Source organism: Melopsittacus undulatus, chromosome 6 (genome assembly GCF_012275295.1).
Source record: "Melopsittacus undulatus isolate bMelUnd1 chromosome 6, bMelUnd1.mat.Z, whole genome shotgun sequence".
Lineage (NCBI taxonomy): Eukaryota > Metazoa > Chordata > Aves > Psittaciformes > Psittaculidae > Melopsittacus > Melopsittacus undulatus.
In genome coordinates, this window is record NC_047532.1 from 17,705,999 (window position 1) to 17,727,743 (window position 21,745).

General features: G+C 42.9%; 1 protein-coding gene across 1 annotated transcript in view; it reads left to right on the forward strand.

Moving 5' to 3' along the window:
- The window catches only part of TRABD2B (TraB domain containing 2B), a 300,584-nt gene that overhangs the window by 272,941 nt on the left and 5,898 nt on the right, over nucleotides 1-21,745 (forward strand). The window contains exon 6 of the mRNA XM_034064386.1: nucleotides 5,675-5,944. Coding sequence (XP_033920277.1) covers nucleotides 5,675-5,944 — 270 coding nt within the window. The remainder of the gene's footprint in view (nucleotides 1-5,674; nucleotides 5,945-21,745) is intronic.

The window sequence follows — 21,745 nt, forward strand, 5'->3', positions numbered from 1 at the left end:
CTGGGGTGGGTTAGGATTCCTGCCTGGATTTCTGTTCTCCCTTTGTTTGCACCTCTCCCAGGAGCTTTGAAAATGTGAGTTTCATCCTATCATAGAAGAGGAAAACCAAGTAGAACTTCTTGTGGGACAGGACATTCTGGTGCCCGTCTTGTGGGTGTGCATGACTGCTCTCTCTGAGGGATGTGTAGGGAAAAAAAAGCAAGAAGCAGATGTCTCTGTGGCCTGTGGCAAGGCGAGCAAGGATGCGTGCAACGGCCTGACAAATTCCTGCCTTGACAAAGACTCCCAAACTGGAATTTATGAAAACCCGTTTATAATAAGATGCTCCTAACTTAGTGTCTGGCTGTCATCCGGGTGCATCCCAAGAACAGTGGCATAAGGATAAAGCTGCCACATCACACATTCCTCACTATCACCACAGCTTCTCTCTTGATGAAACAAAATCTTTCCTTGTCTGACAGTTCTGAAAACCGAAGCGAGACAAACCTCAGTGATGTTGCTGTACTTGGAAGCACGTTCAAAACATGGCAGTCTTCTGAGCTAAACTTTTCCACTGCTCATGCTACAAAGGCAAGATGCAAATAACAAATTGGCAAAGTTGCGTTTTAGAAGATTCTGCACATATCTGAGGGAACAGAAACTTTACCGCAAGAGTGCTAAAAAAAAGGATTAAATTGATGATTTAGTTGTGTGGAAGATGCGTATGGTCAGCAAAGGCACATCCTGTCTCATGAGCTAAAGCAAGGGCAAATTCCTGGCCCTGCTGAAGCCCATTTGGATCTCACCTCAAATGTTACTAACATTACTCTGGTAGAGCCAATGAACAGAGGTGTTAGTGGGGTCTGCCCTGCCTGATGCTCCCCTCAGGTAATGGTCAGTGAACCATTTTCCCAATGTTTGGGAAAATCCCTGTTGTTGGGGATAAGGTGTGGTGCAAAGTATAGTGTTAACACCACATAGCCTCCATTGGTGGGGAAAGTTAGGTTCTTTGCAAGGGCTGTTCAGAACAGGAATGAAATGTGGATGCTCTGATTCATTCTACAGAGGAAGTGATCGAGCCCAGAGATGGTCACAGCCCTCCAAGCTGCAGAAATTGGGTACCTGATGAGAAGGGTAAGGAGGTGTTTGCCTGGACATGGGCAAAAGGCATGGCCAGACCGCCACGTGTCTTGGGGTTGAATGAAAGTGGGACCTGTACAATTTTAAGCCTGAGAATTATGAAAAGAAGCTATTACAGGACTTCATGATGTTAATGTCTTCTTTCCTGACCAGATCCACTCAATAACCCTAGCAAATCCTGATGATGAGTCAATTTTCTATTGTCAGTGTCAGCACAGAGCAACACTAGAGACCACAAAGCAAAGAGAAAAATGCCAAGACAGCCTAATAGAGCATAGAGCTCAGCCTAAACTTCTTGCTCGTTTTGTTTTGTTCTTTTAATTCTTGAAAAGATTTAGAAAAGGATGGCAAATTTCACCAGAAGTGAAACAAAACCACATGTGTCTTTGTCTGTGGATTAAGTATTTTCAGGAACTAGCAAGAATAAATGTTTTCCTGTTTTCACTGTTTTCTGTACCTTAGGACCAAGCCACATAGGATATTTGCTAAGACTCCCAAGTTTTCTCATGTGGACTCTGTTATTTTAGAGAACTCGTTTTGCAGAACTCTTCATCCCAGGGAAGGAAATAAAGGTCAGAAGTGAGAAAAGCCTACCTAAGGGCCTGAAATACTTTTAGTTTCTCAAAGACCACCCTGTGTGAGAATGACAGATTTCAAAATGGGTGGAACCTCTAAGCCTGGAGTTGTATCAAGTTAGTCATGAAAAACCTCCAACATCTTTGCGTGGACCGAGATATTTGGGTGGTACGTTCCCACTCTTTCTTCAGCACTGTGGCCTCACAAACTGAAAACTAGCCCTGCTTTTTCTCTGGCTTTCACAATAATGATGTATCTTGAAAAGCTGTCTCAGCAATATTGAAGGAGTGGGAAAAAAAGTGTATTATTATCCCCATGGTTTCGTACAGTGCAGCTGTGCTAATAACAGAGCTCATGGAGACTGAGTCGGAAGGAGAGGCACGAAATAGTCCATGGAATGATCGATTGAATCTCACAGTAAAGCTTAACACAAAGGGAAATCTTTTGTCCAAGTATTCTATTGTAGATGGGAGGTTTTGGCCTTTTTCTTTAGGGGGAAGACATCTAGGATATTATTAAATTCAAGCCCTTTACAGTGATAAGATTTTTATTGTAATCTGTGGGAAAGTTACCTTCTGATAGAAACTTTACTTTGAGTTACTTTACTTTTACTTACTTTACTTTGAGTTTTAATCTTTAAGTGTTCGTAGAATATTTTTTGTTAAATACCAGTATTGTCTGAGATTAAGAGTTCTGAGTTTATTTCTGGTGCAGTGTCTGCAGGATGATGATCAGATTCGAAAACAACCAGGTCCACAGATATATTAAATCATTTTTCATTAAATTTGGGGTTTTTTTTTCCCCTTGAAAGAAGTAAGCACACGTCAACATACAGCCTTCAACAGTCCCTCTTAGGTCTTGGGGTAATTACTTAGTAGTACAGGAATAATGGAGCAAGTATCAACTAACTGTAATATGCAGTTGCCACAGTGGAGCTATTCCCTCTGCATCGATTCTAAAGTACAAGTGGTTAGTTTATAACCCTCTTTAGGTTACAACATTTTAATGTTTCTGCAGTGTTTATTTATTCTCTTCCCAAAGAATGTTCTGAAATATCGAGTTTACAACCTGTGGCTCATGTGATGGTAGTGGAAACAATTAAGCTAGAAGCTTTCAAACCACCACTGGGATTTTGATGCCCAAACTCATTAATTTTAATAAGAAGTGAGCTGCCAGTCGTCTTAAGTGGTTTCTAAAATCTCAACCCATAAAAACACCTTTCTACTGGTTCCAGTTTACTGGGAGCTGAGAGCAAGGTAAACACATGTAATAAAATAGTAGGTGTTAAAGGGGGAAAGTATGTGTTCAGTTGTCTCTAAGACTATTGAACCAAATGGTGGCCCCAATGTTGAGCTGGCAGATGTGGACTGTGCTTCTGCCTTCAGTGTCTCAGGGAGCTGCTGACTGCTCAGAACATGAGGCACACTTTCAGTGGCAAGAGAGGAAAGTCACTAGAAACAGAAATCTTCGTAACAGCACAGTTTTATCTGTGTTGATCACATTGTTTGTCTACTTTGAGCTCTCATGTCTGCTTCATTCTCTTGCTTTCTTAACATGTTTCTGCCCACCACAGCCTTGTGGCCAGGATAGTGCTCTTCTCCCCAGCTGGCAGATGGATGCTGGGTTGCAGGAGGATCTGGGTACCAGAATGAGCTGCCTTTCGGCAGTATCAGCCAGCTTGTATTCTCTTTGCTTTGGCATAAGTGCAGCAGGCCATCAGGCTGGCACCTCCTTGCCACCCATCGCTGCTTGCTGCCATTGCAGTTGCCCACAGGGAGTTTGTTCAGGTCCTTCTTACCTGCCTAACCTGTCCTATCCAAATTCACGCTGTGTTACCTCCCAGGCTGCTAAATGGCAGCATATGCATGTTGGTACTTCACTGATCCACCATCATGGAATCATAGCATCAATGGGGTTGGAAAAGACCTTTAAGATAAAGTCCAACTATTACCCCAGGACTGCCCAGTTCACCACTAAACTGGCTGGATAAGGATTGAGAATGGTCCCAGTGCAAAGCTATGAGAGCCTTTCCTTTTACATGAGTCTGGAGTTGGCTTTCCTTCAGCCATGAGCCTGTGTCACAGCCTAAGTTGTCTTGAAGGCTTTGGAGAGCACCAAGATCTCTCACGGTTGCTGCAGTGATGAAAACTCGTCCTTGACATCAATCATGGAAATCTTAATGAATTAAGAAAACTAGAACCAGCAGATCTCTGTGGTGTAAAATAGAGCATGGAGTGAGTATGGAGGAATTTGAAAAGGACACACAGAGAGTCTGAATGCTTGGAAAAAGAGGAGAAATATGGGATTTTCTCATGTCTTTTATTAACATAAGCAACCTTGGAGAATTCAGAATTAGTTTGAACAAACATCTTTCTTTTCTGTATCTGTCATACGATCTCTGAAGAATTTCACTAATGTTGGCTACAAATAATGAAATTACTGTAGTTTTTGCCAGTAATTCTCATAGTAGCAATGATTAATTATCAGTAGCTATTGGAAGGAGCTTTGGGTGAAACATGATGCAGTGGAACTAGAGATGACCATCTTAACTGCTTATGGTAGTGGACTTCAGAAACAATGGAAAAGAAGAAAAGCTGCCATTAGTACTAGATGTGACTTTTTTGGGAAAAGAACAAAATGTTCCATAAGTGAAACATGTGGTTTCACTTGCAGCATATTTTGTACATTGTCACCAGTGAAGTTTAGGATTTTTATTACTTTTTCATTAAAATGTCTTACTGGTTTCACTCAGGAGGCAAAACTTTTCACATGGCTTTAATTGTTTCTGTCATAAAAGTCACAGCATCCATGTAATAGAAATAGTTCTGCAGACCACAGCTTCATTTTACCTATTAATTCTCTTCCATTTTCTGTACCTACAACTCACTGGGCCATCCCAGGGACAGACATTTCTCTCCTGCAATAAAGACCAAACAGGAACATCTATTGAAGTTTGGGGAGGAATCACTGTGTCAGTACTGGTTTGTTACAGTCTTGTTTCAGATATCTTAGCTCACAAATGTAACATGTATCTATGTATGTATATATGTATCTACGGTATCACAGGACCACATATCAAAGGAGAGTGTTTGTACTGGCTTTTTCTAAAACCAGTGAAACTTTAGAAGATTAAAACAATATAAAGGCCTTTTTCTGCATAGTCCCAGTCAGATGCAAGAGACGGTATGGTAGTGTTTCAAACAGGAGTGAATGGCTCTGATAGTATTGCTTCAGGGTGGCTGTGGACAAGTCATTGACCATCTTTCCTGCTTCATTTGTCCATTGTACAAAATATGCTAGTGTTCAGGTCTCACATATCCTATCCTGGCAGCTACTAGACCATACTTCTGTCATCAGCCTGAGCTTTCTTGTCACCACTCCTAATTCAGATGAACAAGCATAATGATTGCTGCAGTCAAAACAATTACTTGTTTTCCACAGATGATATCCAAAGTTGAAAAAGAAAAAGGAACTAATATCTCATCAGTTTGGGATGTTTAAGGCTGGTTTGGACAGAGCCTTGTGTGACATGGTTTAGTGTGAGGTGTCCCTGCCCGTGGTGGGGGGGTTGGAAATGGATGGTCTTAAGGTCCTTTCCAACCCTAACTTGTTCTATGAATCTATGAAATCTGCTTCTGTTCAGGTACCTGTTTCGCTCAGTCACAGTTCTGCCATTTAACTTTTGGCCCAGTGGGGGAGGTAACATTGATGCCTAACACAGGCTCTCAAGCCTGTAAGAAAGTAATGAAAATGCCAGAAAACAATAGCATATCAACTGCTTTTCCCCTCTTTTTTTCAGTTTAGTGTTTATTTGAAAGCTTGCTAGGAAATGCCACTGTTGTCTTCAGTTGATGCCCGAAGCAAAAACCTTTCTCCTTGTATACCTTCTTAGCACCCACTGAGGAGTGTAGTTCTCTGCTTTCCATTTTTCTTAGCATGATGCCTCACTCATCAAATGTTTAAATGTTGTGTTTTGCAGTTCCAGGATGACAAAGACAAGCCCAGCCTTGGAAGGGTCCTCAGCAACAGCCCTGCCCCCTGTCCAGCTATCTGAGCAGGTCCCACTGACATCTCCTTCCCTGAAGCCGCTGCAGATGGATGAAGAAGACAGCCTGTCTCCTCACCTCCTGTTGCCAGATAGCATCAGTCAGCTGGAAGAGTTTGGCAGACAGAAGAAATGGCACAAGAAGCAGCACAAACACCATCGCCAGAGGCAGTTCAATGACCTCTGGGTTCGGATAGAAGACAGGTGAGTCATAGCTTTTATGGACACTGTCCTCTTCCTGCTGTCTCCTAACTGGTTGCTCTTTACAGATCCCAGCTCTTGGTGATTAGATCATACAGAGGATTAGCAAAAGGCTAAATGGGAAAGACAGGGAGTGAGGTGATGGTTTTGAAGCCTAATGAAGAACTAGATAGAAGACTGCTGGGCACATTTGATCTAAAAGTAAAAGAAAAAAAAAAGCTACCGCTTAGAATATTTAAAATATACAAAAACAAAGATTTGTCAGAGTAAAAACAGGAAAAAAATTACTATGGAAAATATTCTGTGCTCGCCCTCTTTCTTGCAGTAATTATTTTGCAATCTTTGCTGTCAGCTTTCAGCCCAAAGATTTGCCCATTTTCCAACCTGGGATTCTTTAACATTCTGTTGACATACCTGACTTTCAATATTAACTGTGATCTGGGGCTGAAATGTTTTAACATCTTAAACTGCATTGAAAACAGCAAACTGAGGCAAAATTAAGTACTTCTCTCAGGCTTCTATGTGAAGAGAATGGAGGTAGGCATGTTTCCATGGCCATTCCAGTCTTGGTCCAAGGTTAAAAATTCCCATTCATTGTTTGAATAAAAGCCTTCATGTTTGATCAGGGATTCTCGATGTGTGCTTTTAGGATTCCTGGGCAACTTCTTCTCCCACCTCTAAAACTGGGGAAGCTCTTAGTGCCTTTATCCAGGCCGAGTCATGGGCAGATAAACAGCCTAACAGGTTAAAGGAATAAATAATCTACTGGGAACTGGATTCTCGCCTGTACATGCAATGATTGTCTTTGAGCATTACTGTTATTCCTGTTATCATAGAACCTAAATTACTTGCTAGTGAAATGAAAGCATATCTCAAAGGCATCTCCATTTGCTAAGGAAAAAAATCCACATTATTGTGTTTGGGGATTTTTTTTTTAAACTCATTCTTTTTTGTGAAGAAGTTGCCTCTTTTTTGGGGGGAGTTTTTTTGTGTTCTCAGGGTGAGTGAGGTAAGGGTTGTTGTTAAGGTGGTACATGTTAATCTTAACATAGTAAGGCAATTTCTGAGGTTAAAACCAGCCTTAGTAAGAAGGATTTGTGTGTTTTGTTCCCAAATCATATTCAGTGGTTGAATCCTCTCCACAGAGGATGTTTAAGCATGAATTTAGTTCAACATAGTTGATTGCCTTGAGCGACTTCTCTGTCTTGCTTCTGCCTGGTGGCTGCTAAGTCACGGTGTCCCATGATGTCTCAGCATTTCACATGGGTGTCTGGTCCAGCTCACCATACATGTAATGCAAGTGTGATACTTAAATAGATCTGTTGGAAGCCTGGCAGTTAGGGACAATCCTATTGCACCTGTCCTTTCCAGCCAGAGTTGATACTGGATATTGTGCCTGATATAGCAGTGGAAATGTGCAGCTGGGGGCTTAAAGCATATATATATATGCTTTATATATGCACTATATATGGTGCTTATATAGCTTTGGTGGACTTTTATGCCTTATGCTGGTTTTAGTTCAGTAAGAAATGTCCCTAGGAAAAGTATCTGAAAGGGTAGTACCCCAGTTAGAGTTAAATTATTTGCTGTGCTCCTGTGAGATTTCATTTGAATCAAAACCTTTAATCCCTCCACTTCCATTTCGCAAGGATGGAGACTGGGATAAGAAAACGTAAGTTTCCACTCCCACCACGTGGGTGATGAACCAAACACTGTGTGTCGCCTGCCTTGCTGAAAGATCCCAGGGAGATATTAGTGCAAGATCACAGGCCTAGAAATGAGGGAAGACTGGAAGAAGGGAAGTCTGCCTTAGTGCTTTCAGATGGTTTTAGTGATTCTACAGTTCTGGAGTAACTTCTGGTGTTTTCCTGGAAACGAAACAAAACAAAACAAAAAATACAAACTGTTCAGCTAAATCAGACACTCACAACCAGCTCTGGTTTCCCCATAAATTGGATGGGGTCTCAACTTTCATAAACCAGCTGCTGCATATTGTGCTTTTGGCAGTTGGGTTTCATCAGCATTAATTGCAACCTGGACCCTGAACAAGACAATAAACAGTGAGTTCTCTCTAACTGGTTCCTTTCTGACTGGCAAGAAAAGAGCAGAAATGGGAGCCTGTCACCAGGCTTTGTAGCATGATCATTTTGGGGAGGAAACAGCTAGGATGGCTAATAATATGGACAGTGAAGTGATACCTGCGCATGCAAACTTTTGTTGTGTTGCCTCACCAGTGCTCAACAGTGAGACTGTTGATGGGTAATTGGTGTACTAGAGTTTCACGCTCTGGCCTGTCCATAGATCCGTTGTGCATTTGCATATATTTAAATTGGAGTCCTCCATGTGATAGATGGACTGAGGTCTCTACATATAGTATTATCTTGAGCTATGGTCCTATATTTTGAAATGGTTCTTCCAGGTTGAGTTTCCTAAAATAACCTCTTGTCACCTGAAACTTACCTTTGAGACAAAAGGGAGAGATTTAGGTCATTGTATGGCTTTTGTGTGAAAGCTGCAGCTTAGTTGCTATGTGAGGTCTCCAAAATTCAGCTGTTTGAACTGCCTTTCAATCTCAAAAGTCAAAGAGGAATATACAGGTGGAGGACAAATCCAGGTGAATTTAAACCAGATTATTGATTCTTCTATGAACCTCATTGAACTGTGAAAGGACTGTGGTTCAGACAGCTCTTTTCCAAAGCTTTATTGACTGTGGATTAGAGGACTTTATGAGCCATGAATTGCAGGGCTTTTATAGACTGTGCATTTCTGGGCTATCTCATACACTTCCATGGAAATCTTGGGGTGTTTTTTCAAGCTACCAACACAGAAACAAAGGAAATGAACACAGGAGAACAATCTTAAAGGAACATCAAAGGTCTGACTCCAACCTATAAAAGCCAGGAAATCCATAATTAATGGTTCCACTAAGACTTCAGCTCACAGAGTTGTTCGGGTCTGATCTGAGGTTATAGCTACAATCTGAAAGGGCCTCGTGAAAAATGAGTCATCATTTAATGTCACACATCATTATTAGTATTTACTTTCAGCTATACCTTGGAGATTGTCCTTTCCTTTTTGTTCTGTCTTAACAGCTGAGGCATTTGAGTTGGCACCCCTGAGTGTATGGTGTTTAGATCTGTGTGTCTGAGGGTTAGTACCGCTGCGGAGGATGAGAAAGCTTCTGCTCTGTCTTCTCCCCATCTTTGACAGAGCTACGAGTTGCTGATCTCCTGGGTAATTGGCTACACTGAAAGCTATTAGAAAATAAAAAATGCTGATGAAATGTGTGGTTTCCTCTCCCTTCTGCCTCCTTCCCCCAAAATCTAAACAAAATGAACAAGTCCTGCCTGGCTGCAGTTTGTGTTTGAAATAGTTTTTCAAGAATCAGTATTAAACGGGAGATTCCAAGGAGCAGGACTTGTTCCTTTAACTACTTGGTTTTGCAGAAATATGCAGATCTGAAGTCTGTCTTTGGGAGGAATTTGAACTTAGACAAAACTTAAACCCGAGCTAGCTCCTGTAGCCAAAAGCCAGCTGGGGTAACAGGGAGGGGAGGCAAAACCCTTGGGCTAAAAGGCTGCAGTTTGGCATACACAGTGTGTTACTGTTCCTGTTGACACTGTGTTAGCTGAGCTTCTCCTTGTAATATAAATAATTAATTACAGATCATTCACTGGCTTTTTAAGATGAGCTGCTCAGTTAATTGAAAGAATAGAGAAATGTCTGTGATGTTTCAGAGGAGTCCATGAGGAAAGGATCAGGATTGCACCATTGTTCTAGCAGGCAAACAGTTTAAGGCTACAAGCAAAACCAGACCAGGAGAACAGCTGGGATAAAGCATTACAGCTTATGGGGCCATTAGGGAGGGAGAGAAGTTAGTAACTGGGAGGGTGTTTCAGGTGGTGTGAGGTTTGGAATGAGCAATGGCATTCGAGGGATATGAAAGAGAGAAATAAAGTGGTGGGAATAAGGAATTAGAGAGGATGTAATGGGCAAATTCAGAGGTTCATGCCTACTGCCGAGGAAGAGATCTGTGTGAAGATGGTGTTTGGAAAGACAGTGAGGACACACAGATGCTTCACTTACATGGGAAAGAAATTAAAGGAAAAGAATTATCTGAAGAGAAAAGAAATTCTTGTCCCAGAGGTAAGCTTAGCCCTGCAAAACCCACCATTAGTGAGAAGCAAAATGAATTCCCTCTGTCACTGGAAATGGCATTTCTCTGATAGCCCAGTGCTGACTATTCAACCCCAGATGAATGCAGTAACATCACAAATATTAATTTCTTTTGGAAGCAACAGTTATTTGAGGTTAAAAAAGTTATACCAGTGATGGATGAAGGGAGACAATGTGTAATAAACTGCACTAAGTGTGTCTGTACAGAGTGAACCTTATCAGTTTGGATGGAATTTAAGCACTTAGCCTGTTATCCTTTCTTTCAAGACAATGCAGTGATGAAAAACAGAACTCTGTCAACTCAGACAAACTTTTAATTTCACTTAACTGTATCTGAAAGGTAAATTTCAGTAAATGAATCCAAATTGCTTCCTTTTCACAACACACGGTGCTGAAATACAGTACTTAACTTCATTAAAGGAAAGACTGCTTTTCTTTAGAGGAGACCTAGACACTTTTGAAGTCTAACAGGTAAATTGTGGTCAGATGATTTCCCTCCATATGGCAGCTTTGAGCTTGATATTTCTATCACTGGGGCCTTGTTTGTTTAAATTACTCTATCTGCCTCCCTGGTAAGGATACTGCTTGGAGAGTGCATGCCTACTGATGCCTACGGGGAGCCCAGTAAACAGTTGCCACCACTGCATTTATTTGCCCTGTGTTCAATCAAGGATTAGGATGCAGCTTCAGGATGTTTCTAACGTATTATAATGAACCTGGCTTCCAAAGGAGCTGCTCCAGCACCCAGGCATAGTGGGAGCATAGGTGTGTTGGAGCCCACCTTCCCTCCCTTGTCACACCTCACTGCTGTTTGGGACTCAGTTATGTTTTGTGGCCCCCTTCCTCCATCACTTCCTTGTACCATTTCCTTTGCTGTTCTTCTGGCAGGATTTCCTTCTGGGGAAACTTTCATCATAGTAGTCCCTATCAGTGACCTCCCCCAATCTCTAGGGCATGCATACAAACATCTGCTCATCAGAAAAGTCTCATGGTTTGACAGCTTGGGTACATGACCCTTCTGTGATGCTGAGTGGCCTCAAAACACCTCCTGGACAAATGCTCCCTCTTGGTTGCTCAGTGGAAGCTGAACCTTGGTATTGTGAACTGGCATAAAATCTGTGCCTAGGTTACCCATTTTTTTATAAACTCTGGTGAATATAGTGGCCAGAAAAGGATATTCTAGGCAGTGAAGCAGTGGTTCAGTTGGTCCTTCTCTCTCCCAGTGCTGCATGTGAAGGTGAGCACGAGCAAAGCGTGGGAAATACTACATTTTCCCCTTCAGAGTTTCTTACTGTTTCCATTTGATCCCCCTTTAAGATGAACGGATGGCTTGATGCCTCCTTTAAACAAGCACTGACATTGGCAACTCTTTCATCATGCCCTTTGCACAGCCCAAGTACACAAGCCCTCTAGTAGAAGTAAAATAACAGCGTGATATAACTTGGTGCAGTATAAATGAGGTAAATCTCCTGACTGTAACATACGATATGGTGATGACATATCCTCCCTCCCTAGATGGCTTTTATTGAGGCTTCTTGGATTATCAGGTTGGTCAGAGTGCACAGAATGTATTAATTAAGGCTGTGAAGCCTGGGCTCAGCACACAACTCTCTCGTGCATCGCAGTAACGGACGGGAAGTCCTGACATTCATGTCTAAAACTCTAGCATCTCCATGCTAATAGACCCTCCCTGTCAGCTGGCTGTGAGAGATAACTTCTTTCCCCTTGTAAAGTCAAGGAGTTCATTTGTTATCCTCCAGATGGGGCTGAAAAGATGTGCAGCCACGCTTTCACCTGCTAGGCACACAAAAAGATGGGTATGTTTTACTTTGTTCTGTGGTTGTTCTCTGCAATGTGTGATGAAAGGAGTACAGATAAACTTACAGCAAAATAAGCAAAAGCCTTAATATTTTACCTTCACTATTGCTTCAGTCTCTCACCATCAGTATGAACAATTAATATAAAGCAGTATGCAAACCCTATGAAATGAAAGCTATAAATACCTGAAAATAAAACTGTTAGAGATAAAACAACATGGGAGTCTCTTGGCAATAGAGACATGATTTGTATATAGATTTTAGGTTTGTTCCATAAGGCTAAATTATTGGTAATGCATTAGGCATTTTATTTTCATGGAATTTAAATCCATCATGGATATTAAATCCATATTTTTGAAGGTGAGCAAGTAACAAAATTGGAGCACACAAAAGCCTGGATTTTTGAACAGTGAGGTATTTTTCAGCACTGGTTACCCAAGAGCGCTTTCTGCTCCTTCCTCCTCAGTGCTGATTAAGATTGAAAATACAGTGCAAGATGTTTTATGGAACCTATTAAGAGCTTTCTCTTCCTTTCTTGTTTTCCACTTTTCATTTGGGATGTGTTGAGTAAAGATAATCTGTATTATATATTTATAGCTGCCCCAGTTTGCTGTGTTTCTGACTTGGGCTGAACATAGCCCTACCATTGCTAGCTTTTTAAGCAGCCTAAGCTCTCTCTATCTGATGCAGCACAAACAAAATGTTTGCTTAGGATTCAGTTTCAAGAAGGAGCAGCTGCTGAGCTATGATAATATCTTTCTCTGCGATGCACATCCCCACTTGTTCCACTGTTTCTCAGCCAGTGCAGTCTCATTTCCACATGCAGTGCCAGGATGCCTCTTTATTTTGGATAACCTGTTAACTTTTCAGTTCCATGACTGTCTATGTTCTGCTTAATTTTTCTCTTTCTCCAATACTCATTTGATCTGCCCTTTTTAACTCTGGCTGCATGAACTTGGCATGAGCCCTGGAGCAAGCAGTAGGAAAGGACAGCTCCAGCATCTCCATCTTCACCCCCAGACCTCTGCACTCACCTCTGCCTCTCTGAGTTCACCTTGCAGGAAGTGGTGATTCTACAAACACTGCACTTCACTTTGCAGTCAGTCCATGCCAATAAAAGTGTGGGCTTTTGGAGCTTATAGCAGCCTCCAGCAGAACCTTTTTAAGATGGGGCATGTCTCACTTGTAGCTACCATATCATTGTCATCTGGCATTGCTGCAGACTGCAGTAGGTAGGAGGCATAGCTAGGCATTGCTCTTCATTTTTTTAACCAGGAGGTGGATCTCCTCCATGTTATTTCATCTTCTTTGCTTTTCCTACCATTTTCACACAGATGCACTCGTAACTGAGGGCACTGCAGACTGGACAAGACAGAATTTGCTCCATTTATTCTTTGCTAAATTCATGAACATCATAAAGCAGTCCAGGCTCTTTCTGCTGATGCTTTTCCTTCTCTTGACAACTTGGCAGCATCATGGGCAGTCTTTGTGATGGTGGCCAGTGCCAGGAGTGTTGGGGTCCTAATAGGGGCAAAGAAAACTACAATGAGTTGTTAGCAAAACCTTTATGTTTATGCATTGGATCACTTTATGTTTCTCATTTATTTCTCAGAAGTGCACTTAGAGTTGGCATATAAGCTGGAGAAAAGGTTCCTGTGGATATAAATGTTGAAGCAAGTTTATTCTGCCTATAGCTTGTTTTAATGTCCGTTATTAAGCTACCATGATTGAATAGATTAGACTCTGTGTAAGCTTTGAGATTCCCATCCATAACCAGTCAGTCATAACAACAAGATTTCAGGACCGGACCTATAGTACAAAGTGTCCCCTGCAGAGCAAGGCAAAAAAGGAGGGCAAGTATTCCACTGAAAGTGTTAACACTAAGTGGGTTTGACTATCTTCTGTGTTAATGTAAGGCTTTTCCCCCAGCTATTTTTAGTCTGTTCCAGCAGTGTGTCCCACTGTGGTCTGGTATGCACGAGGTTTGCTGGGAGGTTTGCAAACACTTGTGTTTCTGTGTTGTGAGAACAGACCATTTGTGTGTTACTAGAGTGGGTGTTCCTTCGGCGACTAGAAGGAAGGGCAGCCCGTGCATGTGATCCATGCACATGTTTATTGTTGCCTGTGAATAACCATGTACAGCAAATGGGCTCTGGAAGAAAGCTTGTTAGCAGATGTCGTCATGGCCCTTCCAATTTATAAATATAAGCCTTGACATTTATATTTTCCATATCCAGGGTTATCCTAGCCAGATGTTGCGAGGATTGGCTCCTTGGAGCCTTTAGCTGTGACTCCTCATGGCACATTGTCTGTCGCACACCAAAAAGAATCTATTTCTGGCTCTCATCAAATAGATAAGGGAAAATACTCTGAGTACCCTCAGGTAAAGGGAATTCCGCTGCATCTGAAAATGCACTTTAACACAGCTCTACAAAACTCTTCATGTTCACTCAGCTGAAAAATAAGTTGTCTGGTTCAACAGAGAAAGGCAGAGAAAATTCAATCCACAGTAGCACTTCTACCCTGCTGTTTGGGGTGGGTGAAGAGTGTGGTTTGTGTTATACTTGCAAGGCTGACTGCACTTGCAGACACTGTAAAAAGTGCTGAGTGGGCTCATGCTCAGGGTGAGCTGTATTCCGTAAACACAGCAGTGGATAGTAAAGCACCTGTGCTCCCTAAATTGCCGTTCTTGATACAGATTTTTACCTTCAGCAAGTGTGTTTTCCCTATCGAGCAGGATGGTGGCCAGCTCCACCGTCAGACTCCCAACTTACAGCACTACTCAGCTGACAAAATGTAGCTATTTCCATCTTCAGAGTGAACTGAATTGCTCCCTACACTGGTACAGCCAGCACGGACCCCTTAGGGAGGTTGGACCCTTGTGCACATGAGGTTTCATAGAATAATAGAATGGTTTGGTTTGGAAGGGACCTTAGAGCTCATCCAGTTCCAACCCCTGCCATGGGCAGGGACACCTGCCACTAGATCAGGTTGCTCCAAGCGCCATCCAGCCTGGCCTTGAACACTGCCAGGGATGGGGCAGCCACAGCTTCTCTGGGCAACTTGTGCCAGCGCCTCAGCACCCTCATAGTAAAGAATTTCTTTCTAATCTAAATCTAAAATCTACCCTCTTTCCATTTAAAGCCATTCCCCCTTATTCTGTTACTACATGTCCTTGTAAAAAGTCCCTCTCCAGGGTCTGGAGCTGTTGGAGGCACGAGCAACTCATTCCCCCGCTGCTCAGGCTATGGAAGCAGCAGAGACCCATCCGTGCCATGGCATCTCCTTGCACTCCACCTGTCAGGGAGAAGAGTTGATAGAGTCAGCAGAAAAGCTGGGTTTGGGTTGAAGATGGCACCTCTGAAAGGACACTGCTTGCTGTGTTGATGGCTGTCTGCCTCTCTGCCCTAGGGATACACAGATGTGTTCGGAGATCAGTTACCATCTAAAAGCCAGAACAAACCTTTTTCTCAAACACTGCAACCTTAAGCTGGACTTACTGTATATTTGAGTGATATTCATATCTAGCAGTATCTAAGCACTGAAAGACTGCAGACCTGCTGTTCCTCAAGGTAAAGCTGTAGACTTACCAGAGCTACATAAAATCCATAAAAATGTCAAAAACTTCCTCTTCCACTAAGTTACCATAACAAGAAAGAAATACCTTTAAAATTCAGTGGAAATGCAAACACACAACAGTGTCAGTGGCAGCCCAGAGGAATAGGGTAAGGGATGTAGGATTTACTTCTGGTTCTGCTATTCTTCTGACTAGTGAATATCACACACTGTGAAATTAAGTGAAGAAGAGTATGACAGGGAGGAAGATGACATTATTGTTGTGGTGGACAGTTAGTTTGTAAGAGGGGTTTATCCACAGTTATTTTGTGGTAGTGGGTTTATCTGAGAAGACAGATTCATTGTAGAGTGAAATGGGAGGAAATCTAATTCTCTGATAGTCCCAGCAGGATGGGCTGCACCGTGTGCTGAAAACCCAGCAGGACTCCAAAGGGCGGCTGTGGTCTAAGTCCAGTTACTCACTGGGATGAGGGAGAAGTAGGTTTTATTTAAATTCATATGGTTTTAATGCTATAAAAGCTGGGTTCCTGCAATTATGAAAATGCCAGGCCAAATTCCAACTTCACTCACATCTCCTCCTTACAATTCCTGAATAACTTAACTGAACAAAGTAAGCATTATACCTGGGGCCTGAGCCCGTGATGGGGGAAAGCGAGGGAGACAAGCCTATTGCCTGTTAGCTGTTGGGTGTCACGGATGCCTCACGTTAGCAATACCACAGAGGGACATGGTGCAAACCGTGTTCACAGAAGCTCAGTTCTGCAGGGACACTTCAGGATCCAGGTTCTGACATCCACGTTTTGCAGCCTTCCCAGTCCCACAGGACAGCAAGCAGCTTTTAATGACCAAGCTGTCAGATAGTTTGGAAGTGCTTGGGCAGAAGGAGTTTGTGCTGTGGCTGGTATCGCTGTAGTTGGTTTGCAAGCAGCAGGAGGAACCCAAACCTTATAGGCAATAAAGCAACTTGATGTCCTTGGCATTTCTGCCTGGTAGATGTGCCCTATGAACCTTCCTCCGTTTTGCAACTGAGTCTGTTGGAAAGGAAAAGAAGCCAATACTTTTGTTCAGTGGAACAAGCTTGAACCTAATCCTGCTCCAAATAACGGGTTCAAAGATCTGACCCTATCTTAATTGTTCCTACTAAGTGGGACTGTGGAAAAATACAAGCAGGAAAGTGAGCCCAGTGAATTAAAGAGAAAAATGTGATACAGACTAAGCAGAGAGAAAAACTGTTACATGGGGATGGAAAAAGAACAGAAGGGAAAAGAAAATTAAAATCAAATGGAAAAATGCAGTATATTGGACATCCATTTAAGTCAGTTTATATTTTCGTTGTTCATTCTGTTCTTTAATACTTTGCACAGGCATCTCCTTAGTTGAAATAATTGTGTGTCTTGGAGAAAGCACTTAATTTGACAGGATATTTTAGGTATTTCCCCACTATTGCCTATTCTAAATAATTTTAAAATCTAGAGGGGAAAGTTGATACCTTTTACAGTGTTTAACAAGAAAGTGACAGGGTCAGCTATATACGCCGCTACGAATGTATGTGTTCCCCAAGCACATCTAAACATGCATGGTTAATTCTATGCATCTGCAGAAAGTATTTGAGCCATAGGGCCCACACAATGCCAAACAAACACTTGAGTGCACGTAGGAGAGGGCAGATCGAGTCACTCTGGTTCTAATTAATTGAAAGGTTGAGCCCAAGACATAAAATATGGATTGTGATTTTGACCACTCCAAAAATGTGACTCGTTCTGCATGTGGGGCTGTACTGGGGAGAGCAGGCTGCTTGCATAATACAGATAAAAGGTAGATAATTCTGCTCATGCTTGGGATCTGGTTCAAAACCACCTGATTGCAGCACCATCAAGTGAACTCTTTACATGTTGTATATCAACAGGTTACTCAAAAATCTTCACATCTTGCATCGCTGGCAAGGTTTTTACAATACAAAGCCCATCTGTGTATGCACCCTTGATGTTCTTGCTTACTTTGGCTGTAAGAACTGCAATCATTATCTGTCCAAGGACCAGGGAAACAAGCGCTTGGTTACTTGAGCCGTGATGATGAGTGCCTTAATTGCACATACAAATCAGGTACACAGCCAGATGTGTGCGGTGGGTGGGGGGTTTGTGGATATTTTTGAGCCCACATCAGTATTTAGACTATCATGGACACATCCTGGCTCAGATGTCAGTGCAGAACTGGTGAAACAAAGGACTCTGAGCTATCCCATCTTAGCAAGGGCCAGGCCCTGGATGAAACTGGGATGCATTATCCCGGCTCTGTGATTGCCTCGTCCCAGTGCAGAATCGCAGGGGGATATTCTTAGGATATTAGAGAATCATCAAAGCATTTCTTAGAAGGGCAAAGGAAAGAGCTAATGTTGTCATCTCCTGCCTCAGGACCACCCAGACACTCTGCAACAAATCATGGGTCTTCAGCTACAGTATCTTGAATTACTGTTCACAGGGATTTGAAAGAACTTTTTTTTCCCTCTTTTTTTCCTTTTTTAAAAGGATGACATGTAGTTTCCTGATGGGCTGGTTTTAATAAGGTCGAAATCTTTGTTGTTGCCAAATCAGAGAGGAATATAACATCTTTAAGTCATTAAATGGGAATGGAGTAATTACTCAGAGGGTGTGCTTCAAAGGTTATTGGTTTTTACAACACTCTGTGTTTTTACACCATGCTGCAGTTGTCTGGAAAGGAGTGGAGGGCCTGATTCTGCCACTGCCACATGTCTGGGTGCAGCACTTGTATTTGCAAGGTTTCCTGAAGGACTCCAGGGCAGGAGGCTGAAAAGGGCCATACGCAGCCTCCTCTGGGGATGGGTTAAAGCTGAGCCTGACTGTGAGGTGCAGGAAACATTCCTGAATGCTGGAAGTTCACTTCAGAAGAGGGCCCTTGGGCTCTGCTGGAGTTGTTTCTCACCTCCTCCTTCCTTACCTGCTAGATGCATCCTCATGTCCATCTTCACGTCACTGTATCCCCATGCCTGGGCGACCTTCAGGCTGCACTGCTGTGACAGCAAACTCCTGCTCTTACCCCTGTGTCTGATGCAGCAGTCTCCATTGCCCCCATCCCATACCTTCCCTTCCATCCCATCCCCATTTCCATCTCTTCCTCTGGCCCCACAGCAAATAACATGCTTTACCATAACAACACACCTTTGGGATGTTCCTGTAGTGCTCAGCCTCACTGCAGGTTGGTGTCACTGGGGGCTGATTTTGTCATTATGGAGGTATTTTGCAGGTGGCCCCAGCAATCAGGAGCTGCAAATCACAGTGAGAGCCTGCAAAACACTTCACTTTGGGTTAATGCTGCTGGTGTCACGCTAACGCTTCAGGGTCTTGACTCAAATCAGAGTCAGGGGAGCGATAGAAGTGAAGTGATTTAACACGGTTTTGATGGTTGCTCAGTGGGTGACACAGGGATGAAAATCAAATCTCCCAGCTGCAGTTCAGTGTTGAGCCTCCTCCTGCTTACACCATTATGGCCTCCCCCAAGACCATGATCCAAGCAAGCCACCTTCACCTCCTGCATGTCACTCAGAGCCAAGATCCCAAAGAGGGGACAGCAGGCTGCTGTCCTGCCATGCCTGTGGTTGGGGGGATACTCCACTACCATAGAGGGGAGCTGCATCCCCACCAGCTACTGCTGTTTTTCATTGCAGAATCAGCAGTTTTCCTCTTCCCCACCCTGTGGCCCCATGCCAGTTTAGGAACCAATCCTTACCAGTCAAAGCTCTCACTGGGGCAAGAGCTTGGTTGGCGTGAATTCCAGAGATAGAGATCTTCAGAAGCAGCTCATCTTACCCACCTTAGAGACATGCCTTTGGGAGGAAAGGATTGTCCTCTGGAGACATTTTGTTCCTCATGAGCACAACAGAATAGCTCTGACTACAAGCCTGCATCTGACATAGCTACAGTGAGCTCATCCTTTAAATCCTTAAAGACGAGGGCATCTGAAGGACTGCCCTTGACTCTCTGATGGCACCCTCTGCAGATGCTGCTGACAGCCTGGGTCCTGCATGTTCAGGAGGTGAAGGTGCCTCACATCACTTCCCTTCAGCCCTCCAAGCATTCCATCCTTGTGGATGCTCACCACCACCCTACCCTTCCTGCACTTCAGTATCCAGGGACAGTGTGACTGAGAGTCCTGGCATGATAGTTCACAGCTTTCTGCCCTTTCAAAGCCAATGCCTGGTGAAACTTGTACTTCCCTTTCCCTCTTTTCCTTCAATGTCCTCTCCTTTTTCCTAGAGATAAGCCATGGCAGACATGGTTCTAACAAAGAGCAGGGTTGGAGGAGCAGACCTGTATCTGCAAACATGCATTGCCCTTTGCCCCTCCGCTGGGGTCAGAGGCTCACTGGTGCCCACTTTAAGGAGGGGAACTGCTTGCTGTCAGTCTCCAGAAGAACCAGAGCATTGAAATAAGGCTGGATCAGATCTTGACATTCCTCTCAGGTGGAAAGATGCTTCCCATTTGAATCTCATCAGAAGGAAAGCTCACATCAACAGCGATGGGTTGTTGAAATGCTCCTGATGTGGTTACCTGATCCCTCTATTGATAGTGTGGCTACAGCTGCCTCACAGAGAGGGTGGATGCTTGCAGTGTGGGAAATGGCCAAAGATCTGGACTCCAAATAACCCTGGGGTAGAGGGAAAATAGTAGAAATAAGGCTCTTCTTTTTTGTGGCTCATCCCATTGGCCACAAATCAGCATGTGATATTGCTTACTTGTTCAGACATGCAAAGGCAGTTTACTACACTACTGCAAATAAGCAGTGGCCTCCTCTGGTCCAAAACTGGATTCCTTAATCGGATCCAGGTTGGATTATTGTTTCTTTTTAATGAACTGAACCTTGCGAGAGCATGAGCCTCTTGGCCTTGTTCCCACAAAGGATTTCAGGGCGTGCTGAGTTGTAGGTATGTGAATACTAGCCTTGCTGGAGGAACTCCTGTGCTTGCAGTGCTTTAGCATCCTGCTAGTTTGAGACCCAGAAACTCAGCATCCCACAGGATTTATCTCTCATGCTGCAAGAACAGTGTCCGTGAAGAAGTCAGTGATGGAGAGATAGATGGAGCCTATGCTGATCTAAATACTTTTATGGGATGTCCATATAGACATATTAAATAATAACCTGAAAAAATAATATTTATTTCATATAAATATGTCCATTATATAATGGACAGATTAAATAATAATATAAAAATTTCAGGAGGTAGAGACTCCACATTCCCTGTAAGAGGTTACTCTTATGGTTAAATCCTTGTGAGTTATTTCTAGTGTGATCCCCCCCTGGCGCCAGCATACTCCTTTTCATCTTGGTTGAGCACCTATTCTTTTCTCTCATACTGTGGTCAGACTTGTTTCCAGTCAGCTTGTTTACATACTGCAGGGGGTTGGTCCCAGAGCAGATGTATTTTTCAAGTCTTGATGGATAAATTCTGGTGACATGGATAGGTCTGGTTAGTTCCAGGAAGAATTGTCTTCACTAACAGAACATTAGTTTTGATCACCAGAAAAATAATGTGATCAACTCCTCTCACATCTGTTTGTTAAATGAAGGGGGGGGTGGGGGGGGGAAATAGGGCAAAATTTGTTTGAAAAGAAACAGGAAGCATATGCTTAATATCACTTAAGAATCCCCTAACCATCATAAGGTTAACATCAAATCACAAATGCTAACCAGCCATTATTGTATTTACTCAAAACTTTTCTTTCAGTTTACTAGCTCTTTAGGCATTCATTTGAAACATGCGTTTTTTCAGGGTTCAATCCCTGCTGGCACGTTGTCCTGATAAGCTTCTTTCATCAGATGCTATTGTAAGAAAGGCTGTCTGAGTCCACATTTGTTTACATTTATTAAAAATAGTTGTCATGTGTTTATGTAGTTCCTTTGATCCAGAAAAATCCCCAAACACTTTGTAAGTTCTGCTTGAAGGGGGTCACTTCCTCCACCCTGAACAGAAACCCATGTTTGGACTGAGGCAAGGCACCACATTAAAAATGCATGGAAATACCACCATTATTCGGTCAATCCTCACTGCCTCAGAGCACCATCATTTTTCCAGGAGCTTCAGAACAGTTACCATAAAGGCAGTTTGGACTTTAAAGGTAAAGAGTGATGAAAAGACCATCTTCCTTCAGATTGCATGTTTTTCATGCCCTTTCTTCTGCTCTGCAAATGAAGCAGTGCTACCTACTACACAAAGCATTGG